Genomic DNA, 17,512 nt, shown 5'->3' with positions numbered 1-17,512 from the left:
TATGAACTCTGTGGGCCCAAGACATTGTCCAGGGTGCCATTTACATTCCATTGAGTAATGATTTCCAAGAACTGAGATTTTTCTTTCTGAATTAGTATTTTTTTCATTATCTTACCTTGTGATGGTGGTCCAAGCATGCTTCATTACATTTCATCAGAAACCTGTGTTGATGTCAGGTTGGGTGTTATCATTCAGAGTGTGTTCCCTCAGTACTTCAGATGACTCCAGCACAACTAATTGTGCATTCATGCCATACTTTTCTGGGTTCTTCCTGCAGTTAACACTCCTTTCCGATTTGAGTTCTATACATTGTCAGCCTAATTTAAACTTCTTAAGGATTAATCCTATTTTTCATGCTGGAGCTCCTGAAAGTCGATCCGAGTTAAACTTTTTTTAAAACGCTGCCTATGAGGTAAAATTATCTCAATTTTCTTGTTGAAATGAATTCTTTGAGACACATGATGAATGGCATTTCTCACCAGTTTTTTGTGCTTCTTTTTCTGTTCCCTCTCTACTTGCCTAACTGTGTCAACAACCTTTTCTTTTTCCTCTCGATCCTGGCCATGCTGTCCCAAAGCCACCGTGTGCTGCGGCACACAGCGATCATATGTGCAAGTCGTTCCCTCAGCGTCCGGGCCACAGCGTGCCGGAGCAACACGTTGCCCGAGCGTAGCATGGAGCGTGATGGCAGCATGCTGGTGTTTGTGGATGTGGAGAACATCAACACCGTGAGTACATTCTTCTGCCAGGCTCTTCTCAAGACTGGCCCTTTCTAACCAAGCTACCACTTCTCTAAGAGGGCTTTTGTGTATAAACATAAAAAAAGTTGTCTTTTTTTTAAAAAAAAACTGTTCAAGGTTGCTTTTTTTGTGTCTGTGTGTGTCTCCCAAATAACTAAATCTGTTACGGTGCTCAAACTGATCAGTTGATGGGTCATAATCCTCAAGCTAGTTTCAGCATCCTGACTGTTTATTTGTCATGGTGGTTGAGAATCACATGATGGAGAGAAATATCTTTCTGCCTGAGCTTAAAGACTTCCTGCTGTGTTGACCAGCTCCTTCGCCAGTGCCCCCTAGGGGTTTCCTGGATGCCTGCAGGCTCATGGTTTTCCTCACTGGTAAATCACCGTTGTGGCACATAATCCTCTACTGCCTGTTGTGTGGCCTGCACTGTGTAAAATAATGGTAGGTAGGCATAATTGTGGCTCATTGCCATCATTTGTGGAGAGGGTATTGAACATGGCTGGCCATTACACCCCATCAGAACTAGGGAAATCTTCCCCCAAATAATACATAGAACTCTTCTTTTCTCAGTATACACAGTTGCAAGTTTATAAGATACACTTGTTGTGCCTTCTTTGGCCATCAAAACAGCATGATTTATCTGGGCATGGATTCTAGTAGCTGAATGTGTTGTTCAGGAGTGTTGGAATGTGGAAATGATTTTGTTGTGCAGTTACTGCAAACTGGACAGCTGCAGTCTTGCTGTGAACAGCCCTTTTCACCTTGTCACAAAGATGCTCGATAGGGTTGGGATCTTGAGACTGTGCAGGCCACTGAAGCAGTGAAAACTTACTGTCATATCCCCGGAACCATTCATTGATACGTGACGTGTGTATTGTCATGCTGGAAGAGTCTGTTAAGTATAGATAAAGGGATAAATTTGGTCAGCTATAATGTTTAGATTGCCTTGAGGTTCAGACATATGTCAGTGTGCGTCAGGGTCCATCACACTGCTGCCACTGGCCTGTACTGTTGATATCGATCAGGATGGCTCCATGGACTCATGTTGCTTGTGCCAAATTCTGATGCTTCCATCACCGTGATGCAAAAGCAACCTGGATTTGTTTGCCCAAGCAGCTGTATTCACTCCTGTTTTGAGAGGACATTCTGCAATCCATTGTTGAATTTGGTTGTGATTTGACTGGTTGTGGCCTGTGTGCTTGTATGTTTCTCACCATTCTCCTTTGACTCCTCTGGTCCACAAGCTGTTTTCATCCACAGAATCGCCCATCACTGGTAGTTTTTTGTTTTTTGTTTTTTTTTTTTTTGTTTTTTTTTTTGGCTTTTCGCACCATTCTCGGTAATCCTTGAAATGGTTGTGTGTGAAAAGCCCACGACAGCCATTCGGGATATGCTAGAATAGATATACCTAGCACCAGCTATTATGGCACGCTCAGTGTCACTAAGGTCACTCGTTTCGCCCAGTCCAACGCTCAGTTGAACATTAACTGAGCTAGAAATGCCTGTTTGCCTGATTTATACCACACACCACAATCATGTAACGTATGACTTGTTGGGACGGTCAGTTTGAAGGTGTGGGGCGTACCTAATAAACTGGCAACTCTGTTACACTTCAATAAATTTATTTTGTTGTGAAAGTTGGTATCATTGCCCTCTGTTTAGTGTATAAAGGCAGAGCAAAGAAATGATCATTTATTTAAATTTCTTCACTCCTTGAAGATAGAATTAGTATGCTGGTGTTGAGAATGGATTACTGTACTCGCTCGTACACATGCTGTGACAGTACTGTATGTGTGAGAAATATGAGATCAACTGCAGATATTGCGGTGTGAGCCAATTTCTTGACGTACTTGTTTTTGTGAAATGTGAGATGACACCTGTTTACAGCTGTGTGTGCTTGTTAGAAGGACGATGGGGAAAATTTTTATTTCTCCGCTAGAAAAGTTTGACAGTCCTTCATCGGCAGAGAGAAAGAACTGTGTGTGTGTGTGCGCGCGCGCGACGGAGAGGGAGCACTGACACATTTCTCCTCCTCCACAGAATGAGGCAGGTGTGCGGGAGTTCCACATTGTGCAAGTCTCCAGCTGCAGTAAACAGTGGAGGCTACACAGCTGTATCAATCCCGTTGGAGACAAAGGTTTGTCCCCTTTTGTCCACCTCCTCTTTTTTTCTTGTGTACTAAAATAACTTCAAAAAAGAAACCTCTCTGATGAATGAACCAAAAGTTCTCCTGCATCAATACATTTTATATTGAAGTTTTTCCTCTTTAGTTTTGCATATTATGTTTCCCACTTGATTTCCACTCCTGTTCACGTGTGGGTGTACTTCCTGTTGTGTTTGTGCTACATTGACATAACTGGATGAGACCAGTCATCATTGTGGCCTGCCAGGGCAATGAGATGAGCGTCTCTCTGCAAGACTGGCCTCTCTGACAGACACTGTGGTGCTCCTAAGTGAGAAATTTGTTTGCACTAAACCGGTTAGCAAGTGTGACAAGCTTCCTTGGACGGGTGGGGGGGTGCTTTGTTAAAACCGGACTGGGTGATATGTAGGGAGGCAGTGGTGACATCACATTTGGGAATATGTCGCTATTCAGACGGAACTCAGGATTAGAGCTAAGGCTTATCGATTCCAGCCAGAGGCGTTAAATGAGTTCTGCATCTGGATACTGCTGATGTGAACTGAGCCTGGTTCTGACTGCTTCTGACTGGTTCACCCTGATTGATTCATTACACTAAAATATTGAACTGAGGCTCATGCTTTATTTATACTTATACAACATACACACACTATCACAAAGGATGTGCTGCCATGATGATTTCTCCTACAAATAGTTTTAGCATTTACTTAATCTTTGAATCTTTTTAAAACAAAAATAATGTGTTATGTGTTTTGAAAAAGCATTCTCAGGATTGTCGGGATATTTTCACACAAGTTACAAATCACCGTTGCAGTAGTGATGCTTTGAAATTTGTTTTTTACAAAATGGAAAGGTTATGATTTCCTGAAAGGCCAGATCTTCTGCTGTATTTATGACAAATTCCTGTTCTTACAGATTCTAAGCTCACAAGCAGGGAGAGGGGAAAGCTGTGCTTTCGAGCCATAAAGTGCAGGAACCAGGAAGGTAGGTCTCTCCGAAACAAACTGCATTGACAGTCAGCAAAATAAGATTGTTTTACATTCAATGCTCAGCTGTGCCTTTTTTTCCTTTTCAGCTACCTCAAACGCAGCAGGGAGGTACACATTTGCTGACATAAACCTAGGAAATGAGCAGGTGACTTTTGTCTGTAGTTCTGCTGCCTTAATCTCCATTCCTGCAAAATAAAATGATGAAACAGGTGTTGATCTACAGCTTGTGCAACATTAAATCTTTTTGAAATGTTTGTTTCCTTTGGAGTATTTCCCAAAAAACCATAAACATTACATGTATACTGAAACACATTGTGCAAATTATAATCAAAACCTGTTGATTGTTTTAAAAGTATAATCTTAGGTGGAAGGTTATGAAATTGCTTTTACTCGTCATCAGTGGTCAGTTTGACTGGCTTCAGTGACTGGGAGTTAATGTTGTTCTCTCCCTCAATCAGATAATCAGCTCCACCACTCCGTGCGCTGACTTCTTCTTCCGGAGATGCCAGACCACAGAGCTGAAAAAGGGATTCACCACTGGGGGAGTGTCCTTTGGCCAGTCTGGTAGCTTGAGTGACAGCGAGGGTGACATTGCTAGTGTGGTCCGCAAGTGCAGCGAAGTGGACCTCAACATCGTCGTGCTCTGGAAGGTAACGTGACCCAACGACACATTTATGAAAACGCCAAAACACTGGACCTGATAGGCTTCATCCACAGTGTTAACATTACACATCTTGGGCCCACCAGTTTGGTAATGATTACTGTATCTTAAATTTACATTTATTCATTTAGATGATACTTTTTTCCAAAGTGACTTACAATGTTAAGGTATCTACAGTTATCTACAGATTTATACAGCTGGGTAGTTTTACTGGAGCATTTAGGGTAAGTACCTTGCTCAGGGATGCTACAGCTGGAGGTGCTGGAGTTTTACTGGCTGCCATCTTGCAGCAGTTTTGCAAATGCACCTTATTAGTTAAAATGTTTCAAGAAGAAATTCAGGCGGCATGTTTTGTGGTCCATTAAAAGTTGGACTGCATACTCATGACCAAGGAAATGGATATAGTTCTTTCTTTAAATATTCAACAGCTGTATGATTGCTGACACAGCTTATTTACATTTACATTTATTCATTTAGCAGATGCTTTTGTCCAAAGCGACATACATCTCAGCAAAAAGTACAATTTATGCATTACATCGAGGGAAGGAGACATAGCTGCAGACATGAGTCTCAGGCAAACCTAGTTTGTTCCCTACCACTTGCTGCACTGAGATTTATCATTCGAGTAGGTGCAGCAAGTAGTAGGGAACACAGGATAGACAAATCCTGATACCCTCCCACCAATTTTTTTTTTTTTAAAATATTATAAACTACACAAATGAGCAATACAATACCAGAGTAATGGCTGAATAAAGGTTGTATCTGGGGATGCTTATGGAGTTACGATGCGTGAACAGTTACACCATAGAAGAGCTGGAAAGATCTTGGGCGAAGTGGATCTGGAAAAGGTGGGTTTTCAGACCCTTCTTGAAAATAGTTTCTGCAGTTCTGAGTGACAGGGGAAGGTCATTCCACCACAACGGACCGAGAAACTCCGAGCTTTGCCTTTCGTGCGCGGGACCACCAAGCGAGCAGCAGTAGAGAGCGAAGGGGCCTGGCTGGGGTGTACCAGTTGATCAAGTCCTGTAAATAGCTGGGAGCAGTTCTACTGATGCATTTGTACACAGTAACCAGGATTTTGAATTTGATTTGGGCAGCTATACGAAGCCAGTGCAGAGAGATGAGTAGAGGAGATACATGGAAGCGCTTTGGCAAATCAAACATGACTCGTGCAGCAGCATTCTGTAGAAGCTGCAGAGGTTTGACATTAGCAGGAAGGCCACGCAAAAGAGTTCCAGTAGTCCAGATGGGAAGTCACCATGGCCTGGACAAGTAGTTGGGCAGAGTCAGTAGTGAGGTAGGGATGGATCCTATGAATGTTATGCAGGATGTATCTGCAGGACCGGGTTGTGGCTTCGATATGTTGAGAGAATGACAGACTCGCATCAGTCGTTACTCCCAGACTCTTAGCAAAGGAGCTAGGCGAAATGAGTGAGTTGTCCAGTTTGATCGAGAAGTCGTGACAGGAGGATAGGCCAGCTGGGAGGTAAAGAATCTCTGTTTTGGAGAGGTTGAGTTGGAGGTGGTGATCATACATCCATGAAGAGATGTCCAAGAGGCACATACAAAACAATTCTCAACAGTGTTACTTCAGAGGGCTCGACAAAACGTAGCTGTCATACATTAGAAAGATCAGAATCGGAATGAGTTTTATTGGCCAGTATGCTGACTCACTCAAGGAATTTGCTGTGGTTCTAGGTGTCTCCAGTATTTAGATATGCAAATCAGTGAACAGTTTGGAGTCTGTTTCTGCTAAATAGGTAAAACATTTTGTGTGTTACTTTTGCTGACTGATGTGTGTTCCTACACCGGCGTTGCTCCTGCAGGCGTATGTTGTTGAGGACAACAAGCAGCTCATCCTGGAGGGCCAACTTCACGTTGCTTTGCAGACCATCGGAAAGGAGGCGTGCTCCCTGTCGCAGAAGGAGGTATTACACTCCTGGTACACTTTGTCTCCCTTTTTGTTTATATAGAGCAACTGCTCATCCTTTGGCATGTCATTGCAATGTGACATTTCAACTGCATGCTTTTTAAGCTTTCTTAATGTAAAAATATTCTGGGGTAATATAATAGTAAAGGTAATGAGACTAACCACCAGTAATGCATTTTCAGAATTATAAGTTCTGAGAGTAACAGAGGAAAACATAAAACACAAGTTAATTGACATTGCTCAGAGTTAACTTGCTTCTGAGTTGCTTGTGGTTTGACAGCTTAGTGGGAAAACAAGTGGATAAAGTTCAGTCTGCCTCTGCTTTTCTTCCAGATTGTTTTATGCTCTCTTGGCCCCACAGAGATGAATAACATTTCCACATAAATTGCAGTAATCCTTTTAAAACATTACACAGCGAGATTTAAAGGGCTGAGATAAATTGTAGTTTTGACGCTAAATTGAAGCCATAGTGTGCTGTTAAGCTTGTGTTTCAGTTTATGAAGAAATTCCTCACATTCTCTGGCATGCAGTAAGCTGTTCCGTGTTAAAAGCTGAAATTAAAAGTACACGTGAAAAATTACACCCTGTTTGAATTCTATGGTTTTACATATCAGGACCAAAAAAAAAAAAAAAAAATCGGGTCCTTAGCAGGTCTTAAAATTAGGTAAATACAACCTCAGATCAACAACAACAACCCATGACATATTACACCGTGTCATGATTTAACAAAAATAAAGCAGCCATGTGTGGAAAAACTAAGTACACCTTTTGATTCAGTAGCTTGTATAACCACCTTTAGCAGCAATAACTTGAAGTAATCGTTTTCTGTATGACTATCAGTCTCCTACATCATTGTGGAGGAATTTTGGCCCACTCTTCTTTACAATATTGCTTCAGTTCATTGAGGTTTGCGGGCATTTGTTTATGCACTGCTCTTTTAAGGTCCTGCCACAGCATTTCATTCTGGTTGAGGTCTGGATTTTCACTGGTCCATTGCAACACCTTGATTTTTCTTTTCAACCATTCTGTTGTAGATTTGCTGGTGTGCTTGGGATCATTGTCCTGTTGCATGACCCAGTTTCAGCCAAGCTTTAGCTGTCAGACAGATGGCCTCACATTTGACTCTAGAATACTTTGGTATACAGAGGAGTTCATGGTCAAATCAATGACTGCAAGGTACCCAGGTCCTGTGGCTGCAAAACAAGCCCAAATCCTCACCCCTCCACCACTGTGCTTGACAGTTGGTATGAGGTGTTTGTGCCGATATGCTGTGTTTTGGTTTTTGCCATACGTGGTGCTGTGCATGATGGCTAAACATCTCCGCTTTGGTCTCGTCTGTCCAAAGGACATTGTTCCAGAAGTCTTGTGGTTTGTTTAGATGCAACTTTGCAAACCTAAGCTGTGCTGCCATGTTCTTTTGAGTAAGAGGAGGCTTTATCCTGGCAACCCTTCCAAACAAACCATACTTGTTCAGCCTTTTTCTAATTGGACTGTAATGAACATTAACATTTAACATGCTAACTGAGGCCTGTAGAGTCTAAGATGCAACTCTTGGGTTTTTTGCAGTTTCTCTGAGTATTGCACAGTCTGACCTTGGGGTGAATTTGCTGGGACATCCACTCCTGGGAAGATTGGCAACTGTCTTGAATGTTTTCCACTTGTGAATAATCTTCCTCACTGTAGAATGATGGATTTTAAATTGTTTGGAAATGGCCTTATAACCCTTCCCAGATTGATGGGCAGCAACAGTTGCTTCTCTAAGATCATTGCTGATGTCTTTCCTCCTTGGCATTGTGTTAACACACACCTGAGTTCTCCAGACTAGCGAATTGCCAAAACTTCCTCTTTTATAGAGGTGGTCACACTTGCTGATGATCAGTTAATCAGGCCATTTGATTAGCAGCACCTGACTGCTATTTACCCTCTTAATTCCTATGGAAGCAGTAAGGGTGCACCTAGTTTTTCCGCACATGGCTTCTCCATTTTGGCTTTATTTTTGTTAAATCATGACACGGTATAATATGTCATGTGTTGTTGTTCATCTGAGGTTGTATTTACCTAATTTTAAGACCTGCTAAGGACCAGATGGTTTTTTTTTTTTATTATTATGTCCCGATACATAAAACCATAGAATTCAAAGAGGGTGTACTTTCTTTTTCACATGACTCTGTCCGTTATTCACTAAATGAGTTGTACATGCATGCATGCATGGTCAGGCAGATGCTGTTGCGAGCATGCACAGACTCACTTTTATTTTTGTCTTGCATACTTACATAGTGTACACACTGAGATACTCTTTCTAGCATACATAAATAATGCACACACTTTTCAAACACCCTCTCCCTCTGTTTGGAAAAAGGGGTTGTTATCTGTCCCTCCTGAGCCCCGGCTAGGGTAATTTCCCATGCTCTGGATGCTTCATGCAGAGGATTGTGCTAATACAGAAATCATTCTAAAAGCCCTATTCATTTGGCAGTCCAGTCTCCTCAGCATTTAAGTACAGCACAGTACTCCTATCCATGGCCCCGTGTTCTACTCTGTATATTCGACTGAATGCTCACTCCCTGAAACCCTGCCTCTCCTTATCCTGGGATGTATTCAGCGTTCCCTTCTCTTCTAAAACCAGGTGCTCTCAACCCTATATACATCTGTTGGTGCTGCAGCCACCACCAGTAAACAAATATCAAAAGATAATGAAAGAAATAATAAAATTTACCCTCAGGCCTGAGTGTGATTTTAAAAAATCCTTGAATTTCCTTGCTTGTTTTATGTCTCACATCCCCATTTTACCAATCAATATCAGTTTCTCTTGCTTTAAAGATGGTTGTCCCCAAGAGTTGTAAGACCTATTAATCATTGTAATAAGAAGCTTGTTGTCCCTTCTCCTTTTTGAGTTGATAATGTAAGGAGTTGTTCCTTGGGGAGTGGGAGACAGCATGTGACTCCTTCCAACAAGGTGTACTGTTATAGTTTAGCTTTCCAAGTGATTATGTTTAATTTATTTGCTTATAACTGTACTGCGAGGTAACAATCATGAACCTGGATCATTCAAAGGAAAAATGTTTTGTGCATATGGTTAATTTTTGCAATATGGTACATTTTTTGGCATCAGAGAACTTATAGTTAATGCATTGAATGCATAATTGGTATGATCTTCTCACATTTAAACATTTCAGACATTCAAAATTTTATCCCCTGGAGTAAAGACATCATTGAGAAGGAAAATCACTTTGTCCAGCTGAAGATAAAAGAACAGAAATTGTGTGAATTTAAAAAGTCATGTATGAGGCATAATAAATCACACTGTTAAAAGGAGTTTCACCTTCCTCAGTTTCATAGCTGCCAATCACTGCAATTTTATTCCACTGCTCTTTCTGAGATGGAGGACCATTGAATTGACTGCCATTACACTGCCCAAAAAGGCACCGCATGGCACTATTTTGTAAGTAACAACTGTGACCTTTAACCTCCCTGCTGTGGTGGTATACTAGTTTTGGACAATATTTGGACATAAGTGGAGCAAATTATTGTAGTAAAAAGTTCTTGATTTTTACAACACATTATTGATTTGGAATGGATATGTTTGTATAGAATATGCAGTGACTAATCAAGACAGCAAAATGCCAGTGGGTGCCTATTGTAGCAGTAAATATTTACTGAAAAGCATCTCAGGTAACATTGGCTCTGGCACTACTGGGGCGGGGGGGCTCATCTGTAACAAAATTAATCGGCAAACCGTAAAGCACAACTGCCAGCTGTATGTAGTACTTGATTTATTCCCACTAGAGTTGAAGTAGTAATGCACGAGGGTACAACAGCATACATACAATGAAGTATAATATACTTCGCACAATAGAACAGCACTGTAGTGACAGAGCAGAAACTAGACTATAAGTAACATACTGTCCTAGCAATATGTTGTCAGTCATGTTCTGGGGAACTGGTCACAAGGAAAAATGTCAGTTGCATCTGCTGGTGATCATAGTCAAGATGGATTGGGGGATTTTATGCCCATCACAGTTTATGAAGTTCAGATTTGAGGAAGTCAGTATGGTGGATCTGATGGGTACTTGGAGGCAAATTTGTTCTGTTGGAAGCCTCAGCCGAATACCAGATTTTGTGTCTCTCTGGTTTCTAATGGGATAAAATTTGCATTTCAGTGTGGTGTGTATACGCACACACGCACACAGAGACTGAAACCGCTTGTCCTGAGCGGGATCGCGGCGAGCCGGAGCCTAACCCGGCAACAGGGCGCAAGGCTGGAGGGGAGGGGGCACACCCAGGGTGGGACACAAATAATAACAAACAAAAAATTAAATAAAACCACTGATATATGACATGTAAACATTCTAAAAATTACACCAAAAATCATCCTAATAGTTTCTCCTGCTCTTGTTAACATCTGGATACTCACCCTGGACATTTCAGCAAATTGCTGAATAAGGAAGGTGTTGCTTTTTTTTTCTTTTTTTTTTTTTTTTTTTTTTTTTAAAAAAATTGGCCAAAAATGCAGCACATGCAGATTGAAATAGCGATTTATGTTCAAGTGCTTTTAAGTATGATTCTTTTTATGTCAAAAATGCTTTGTATATATTTCTTCTTATTGTCCTTTTCATTTTTGATCTGCTCAAATGCTAGTTACAGTCAAATTAAACAATGCAGGAACGTTTCGGAGCCGTAATGGAAGTCATATCAACCTCCCCCCAAAAGCTTAGCATCTGGTATGGTGTCGTACTTGGCAATGCTGCCCGATTCTGGCCTGCTGCCAATTTGTGCTTGAACTTTGTTTACGTGACATATGCGGCTGAGCACTTTATATGTGATTTTGCTTCTGTGATTTATCTCCTTACTCTTAATTCATTCATTTATATATATATATATATATATATATATATATATATATATATATATATTATTTTGCAAAGCCTGTGAGCTGTAACATCTAAAATCATTATATATTCTACAACATCTTAACTTTGCAAGTGTTCCCTCGGGTTTAAAATAGCTTGGCAGTGAAAATAAAAATAAACATGGTTTTTTTTTTTTTTTTTTAAATTTTTACCTGCTTCCCTCCATTTCTGTGCACATATGGAGGAGAATGTATTGGGCCTGACTTTTTTTTTTTTTTTTTTTTTTAAAAAAAAGCCTGGTTGCATAGCAACAATATCCAGAGAATAGTCATTGATGTATAAGGCAAAGGAAGTTCTTTAGGGAAGAGATTTTATTTGCCTATGTATTCTTGTGGCTTTTTATAGTATGCACGTGAGGGCGTTTTGGGAGTCAATCATCAGAAGGTTGATAAGTGTATCTGCATTCCTCTCTGGTGTTAGTTCTTGAGTCATGAAGGGAAAGTAGGGCATTTGAAATATGTCAATTTATCAGTTCTTCAGTACAGACTTCTAAAGGGCTTTTCATATACTGTAAAAGCTTTACCAAGTACAAAAAAATGTGCATGCATTAGCCTATCCAGCCTCTCTATTAGTGTGTTACTGTTGCATTCAGATTAAAGGCCGTATATGTTTGCAGGAAGCTCAGGAGATGGTGCTGCTGAAGTTTCGGCCAGAGCTCCCCCCTCCACTCGTCAGGCCATCCACAGAGCAGCTCTCCCACCTGATCAAAACCAATCTTCACTACCCTGAGTCTTACGACCACCCATTTCCTCAGAAAAGGTAAGATTTCTTCTATTTACATGGCAAAATTATTTACTTGTTTTACATTTATTCGCACATGGACATATTTTATCTGATTAAAAATTCAAAGTGCATCTGACTGTAGCTACATGCATAGGGCTCATCTGTAGAAACGGAATCTCTAGGTACCGTACATTCAGTGCACAAATTGGTTTCTTGTGCCTTATGTGCAGATTGTACTGGTTTAAGTGGATCATTCTACAGAGAGAAGGCTTTTTAGGTCTTAATTGCAAAGGTAATTTTAAGGGTGAAATATTATCACTTGAGCTTGAAATGGCTTCCACTCAGCTTCCCCCCATATGTATAGAAAGTGATTATTAGAGGTTAATCAAAACCTTCGAAAAATTTTGGTGTTCAGTTTATTCAAGTTGTCAGTTGAAGGGTCTTGGAAGCTTGGTAGGAAAGGAAGACCATCCACAGGTACGTAAGCACAAAAACTGCTTTTTTTGCCTGAACCCTCTCAGCCCTGCCCGCAAATTGAAATGACCTGGTTTCCTCTGGTGTTTATGGTATCATAAAGGCAAAAAATAAAGCACACTTATAGTGAAGAATGGTACAATTCACCACAGAGGACATATCCAATACCAAGCTTTTCATCATGTCAGGAGAGCAGTATAGGCTATTCTAAAGTGCATTTGGTCCCCATTAATTTGGTAGTGTTTCGTAGGACATTAAAATATCCTGAAAATGGATGAGCGATTCTCGATTTTAACCCTCTGACTTTTTTCCTCCTCTCTGTGAAGTCACTCATTAGATATAAATGACTTCAGTTAATTTGAACGGGAACCTAGAGATAAGATATAAATGAAAATTTACTGGTAATGAAACCAAGAAAAGGCTCGTCATATAACTTGTAGTGAATATTACATAGCTTTAATTGGGTTCCGAAAAAGTGATTTCAAACCAAAAAATGTTCTTTTGGAAACTGTCATGCGGATCAATTTCGGGGAATTCTGCAGCAGTCTAAAAGAGTGCAATCCATATGTGGGGCAGGATGGGAACTGAGGAGGGCCTTAGCTTCACCAGAATCTGCAGTGGTCTCCTTTCCCAAGTGTCTAGCTTGCTTTGAGTTTTGGAGAAACTGATAAGGAAATACCTCATGTTACAAAGACTTGGAACCAGCAAGGAGCTTGAATGTTTCCCCAGATAGTATGAAAGCACCATATCAGCTACCACTTCCCTCTTTCTGCTTGCAGTCTCTGCATGGTACCCGTCACTCTGACCCTTTCCAACTGCTCCATGGTTGATGTGGATGTCGTCATTGATCTGAGACATAAAGCTACCAGGTAATCTAGGCTTCAGAATTTCCAGTGTTGACAGCTTCATATTCATCTAAAGAGAAATTTGAGTGTTGACTACCTGGGCTCATAAGGGGCTCAGTTAAAGTATGCTTTCCAAGCCCATGATGAGTAGTATAGCTGAGGCTGCATTTCATGTTCCTAAGCCATCCAGCAGTGATAACAGGAAGTGGCACACAGACCCAAAGAATGAGTGAAGAAGTGGTTGGAATTATTGCTACCGCCCAAAGAAAGCGTGCACACACACACACACACACACACACACACACACACACACATTTTCGGAACCGCTTGTCCCATACGGGGTCGCGGGGAACCGGAGCCTACCCGGCAACACAGGGCATAAGGCCGGAGGGGGAGGGGACACACCCAGGACGGCAAAAGAGCAAATTTTTTACCACTGTTCAAAGCAGCTTCATGGACTATGTTCCTCCCCCTTCTGCCTTGTTTTCCTGTAGCCCAGAGACATTGGAGATCCATGGGTCCTTCACTTGGCTGGGCCAAACACAGTACAAGCTTCCTCTGAAAGCTCAGGAGGTGCACAAGCTTCAGCTGACTGCCTGTTTCATACATGCTGGGGTGTACAACCTGGGCACCCACCGTGTCTTCGCCAAGATCGCCAACCAGGACTCCACGTGTGAGGCCTCCCAGCAGAGCTCCATGCCAGCTCTCATCGTCGTCAACAGCATTTGAATCTTACGTGGGATCCTGACTCTGCCCGAGCCACCCTTCCTCATATGCGCACACACAGACACAATACTGGAGACGGTGATTTTGTACTTCTTAATAAAAGCAAAAATGAAAAGTCCTACAACAAAGTATGCTTGTAAACTTGCAGTTATCAGGTCTTAAATAAACCTTACCTGTTTTATGTTCCAACTTGAAAGCATTATGGACATTTCAGAGTAATGATTATTTCTGTAAGCATATTTATCTTTCATCTCAACTTGTAACTTTTTGGTCTTTTTTCAGTATAAAATAGAAAAGATATAGAGATGGAGAAATTCAGCACTGTTTAGTTCCAAACTGTTTGTCTTCCTTGAGAGTAATTGTGAAAGAATAATTCTGGTGGTAATGGATAATTTCCCTGCGCGCTCTCTCTCTCTCTCACACACACACACACACACACACACACACACACACACACACACACACACACACACACACACACACACACACACACACACACACACACACACACACCTCTACCTATCAGGCCAGCTGAATATTTGTATAAACTGGTTCACTGAACTGGTCTCAAAATTTGGGACTTGATTTTTTTTTTTTTTTTAATTTCAGTTCTAAAAATCTTAAACACTTTTTTTACACACATATATATATATATATATATATATATATATATATATATATATGTTCTGCAATGAGCCTGCTTGAATCTCGGTATAATTGTGAAAGCTGTGCTTTTTTTTCCAAGCACGATTTTAATTTTCTACAGATTTCCTTTTCCTTAACTTCACCACTTGATTAAGCGGTTATTTAAATGTATCTAAACTGGCTTTTCAGAAAATGATGTATTATATTTATAACAAATTTACTGTAAATAGAATAAAACGTAACCAATACCTGTTGTGAAGCACTTTTTTTTTTTTGTTTTCTATCATATTTCCGCCAAAATTGATGAGGTCTTTCTTTTGTTCGGCAGCTCATACTTGTCTTTCACTGGAAGCCTTAAGGGTAAATCGTGGTGATTGATTTGGACATTTCGGAACACCTGTCTCGTGTGTCCCTTGGAAAAGGAGCTTCAGAGTTTTGTGTCACATTGTCACTGCGCGGGTGTTCTGTATTTCACACACAAGCATTGTAGATGCTTATAAGTTAGGCAGTGCTGAATTCCAAAAGATATTAACATATTTTTATCTTTAATAAGCGAGCTTTGGAGGCGTGGTTTCATTCCATCAAAAGATCAATTCGATCAGTCGATCAGTCACTGCTAAAAAACCTGGACGCTCTCCGTCTGCAAATGTCCCTGTAACTTTAATTCTTTTAAAAGAAAAAAAAAATGAAAACAAAACACTGTGGGATACCTCAAGGTGCACCTCTTGTTCAAAGGTTGACACACTCAACAACGCACTGGAGCCGTTCTTTCCACGATCACACAGGTGTACGTCGGCAGTATATTTCACACCGAACCGAACTCATCGCAACAATGCGGGTGAAGTGACAGCTCTTCGGGGATGAGACCCAGCAGTTACTTCTCCTGTGGGCTTCTGGCGACTTTGTGCTGCTTCCAGTCTTGTTCCTTCTGTAATACCCATGGCGGCGCATTGGTCAAGGTACTTACTCTGAATCGATACAGCAAGAATACCACCCTGTATAAATAGACAAATCATTGTAAAGTTCATTATCAGTTTTTATCAGATATATTTGAAAGTCGCGACTGGCAGAAATGCCCGATAAATACGTAATAATGATAATCGGGAGCGGCGAAAGAGTTAAGAGCTGGTGTCTCGAATAACCTGGGATTAGCGACTGGACACAGGTTCGATCCCTGCTCAGTCTGCGTGGAATCTGCATGTTTTCTTCCTGCTCGCACGGGTTTCCCCCCCGTGCTCCGGTTTCCCCCACACAGTCCAAAGACGCGCAGTTAAGGTGAACTGGCGACTAAATTGACCGTGGTGTAGTGCGCGTCTACATTTCCGTGTATGTTACATTCATTGTTCTGTACAGGTAGCTCACATTTATGAGTTGATTTCGATATTAAGGTGTCAGCTGAATGCTACGATCAACATCCACAGGCTAAGATGTTACATTATGTATCGAATATATTACATTTATATATATAATAATATCAAAGGCTGTACACTAGCCTAGGAACTAATGTGCATCGCTTTGGAGAAAAAACGTCTGCTAAATGAATCAATGATCGCCACATGTAAAACAGCAGTCGTTCAAACAGTAAAACCAAGACACCTCTTCAGGAGTATTGATGATTGTCAATAGAAGAGAACCCCCGCAACAGTAGATCACTCGTCCAGGTGTTCAGAGGGTTGAACCAGTCCAACACGAAGAGCATAGGAACGAGTCCTCGGTCCTCCGGACTCACACATCATCTGAAACCGCTTGTCCTCTATGGGGTCGTGGGGAGCCGGAGCCTAACCCGGCAATACAGGGCGCAAGGCTGGAGGGGACACACCCAGTACGGGATGCCAGTCCGTCGCAAGGCAACCCAACCGGGATTCGAACCCAGACCCACCTGAGAGCAAGACCCAGTCAAACCCACGGCGATACTGCGCCCCCCTTCAGATTCACAGACGCTTTATTTCGTCGAATCAGTCAGTGTCAAAACATTGAAACTTTCATTTCAATTTTATGATGTTAATGTCATGCTTCACTTTTAAAGCGAGGATCTAAATTCGTGCCGAAAATGACACACGCTGTATACTAATGTAACGTTCACGAAATAAAATTATAGCCAGAATCAAACTCGAGTGGTCTAAAACACATTTCAGTGGAAAATTTAGCGTAATTGTGCGTATACAAACATGTATGCTGTAAATATACAGTAACTGTGCAGAAGTCTTAAGCACTTAGATGTTTCACAAAATATTTGTTTCAGACGGCGATTTAATGTCTTCTGCATTAGTATCAATGGGAAAGAACATATTTTAGATTTCCAAGCATTCCTTTTGCAAAAAGTTATAGTATTACAGTAAGGGCTTTGTATGTCGTTAAAGAAAGAAAGTAAAATAGTAATACACCGCTTTCCAAATAGAGAACTTAAGGTATTTGTACGGCACACCGACTAACTGAAGCAGAAACAGCTGCATAGAGGCAATAAAACTGTGTGAGGGGCAACCACACTGAAAACGTGAGGTTTTGTCAGATGTGGCATTTTAACTCTCAGATCTTACACCATGCCATGGCAAGAGCGAGTAGAGCAAGAGACAAGATGGTCTTCCTCGGGACAAGGATGTCGATCGTTGTTGACGATGGATGGTTACTGAGCTTTGTAGGAAGGTTTTAATTAAGAGCATTATTTTTGTAATCATTCTCACTTTACATCTTTTTTTCCCCCAAGTGCCTAAAACTTTTGCACAGTA

The 17,512-nt window shown here is 41.1% G+C and overlaps 1 protein-coding gene across 4 annotated transcripts in view; it reads left to right on the top strand.

Moving 5' to 3' along the window:
• trappc8 (trafficking protein particle complex subunit 8) overlaps positions 1–14,597 on the top strand; it is a 40,262-nt gene extending 25,665 nt beyond the window's left edge. For 3 of the 4 annotated variants that reach the window (XM_018747944.2, XM_018747936.2, XM_018747927.2), the window contains 9 exons: positions 578–728; positions 2,784–2,880; positions 3,799–3,867; positions 3,959–4,017; positions 4,331–4,522; positions 6,360–6,461; positions 11,990–12,132; positions 13,350–13,439; positions 13,910–14,597. In XM_018747944.2, coding sequence (XP_018603460.2) covers positions 578–728; positions 2,784–2,880; positions 3,799–3,867; positions 3,959–4,017; positions 4,331–4,522; positions 6,360–6,461; positions 11,990–12,132; positions 13,350–13,439; positions 13,910–14,144 — 1,138 coding nt within the window. In that variant the 3' untranslated portion in view covers positions 14,145–14,597. Of the gene's footprint in view, positions 1–577; positions 729–2,783; positions 2,881–3,798; positions 3,868–3,958; positions 4,018–4,330; positions 4,523–6,359; positions 6,476–11,989; positions 12,133–13,349; positions 13,440–13,909 lie in introns of those variants that run through there. The other variant, XM_018747953.2, reaches the window with a different exon arrangement.
• The last annotated feature ends 2,915 nt before the right edge of the window (positions 14,598–17,512 follow it).

Source organism: Scleropages formosus, chromosome 19 (genome assembly GCF_900964775.1).
Source record: "Scleropages formosus chromosome 19, fSclFor1.1, whole genome shotgun sequence".
In the NCBI taxonomy this organism is placed as follows: Eukaryota; Metazoa; Chordata; class Actinopteri; order Osteoglossiformes; family Osteoglossidae; genus Scleropages; species Scleropages formosus.
Note: the sequence above shows the minus strand (reverse complement) of the source record. Positions and strands in the feature narration are given on the sequence as shown.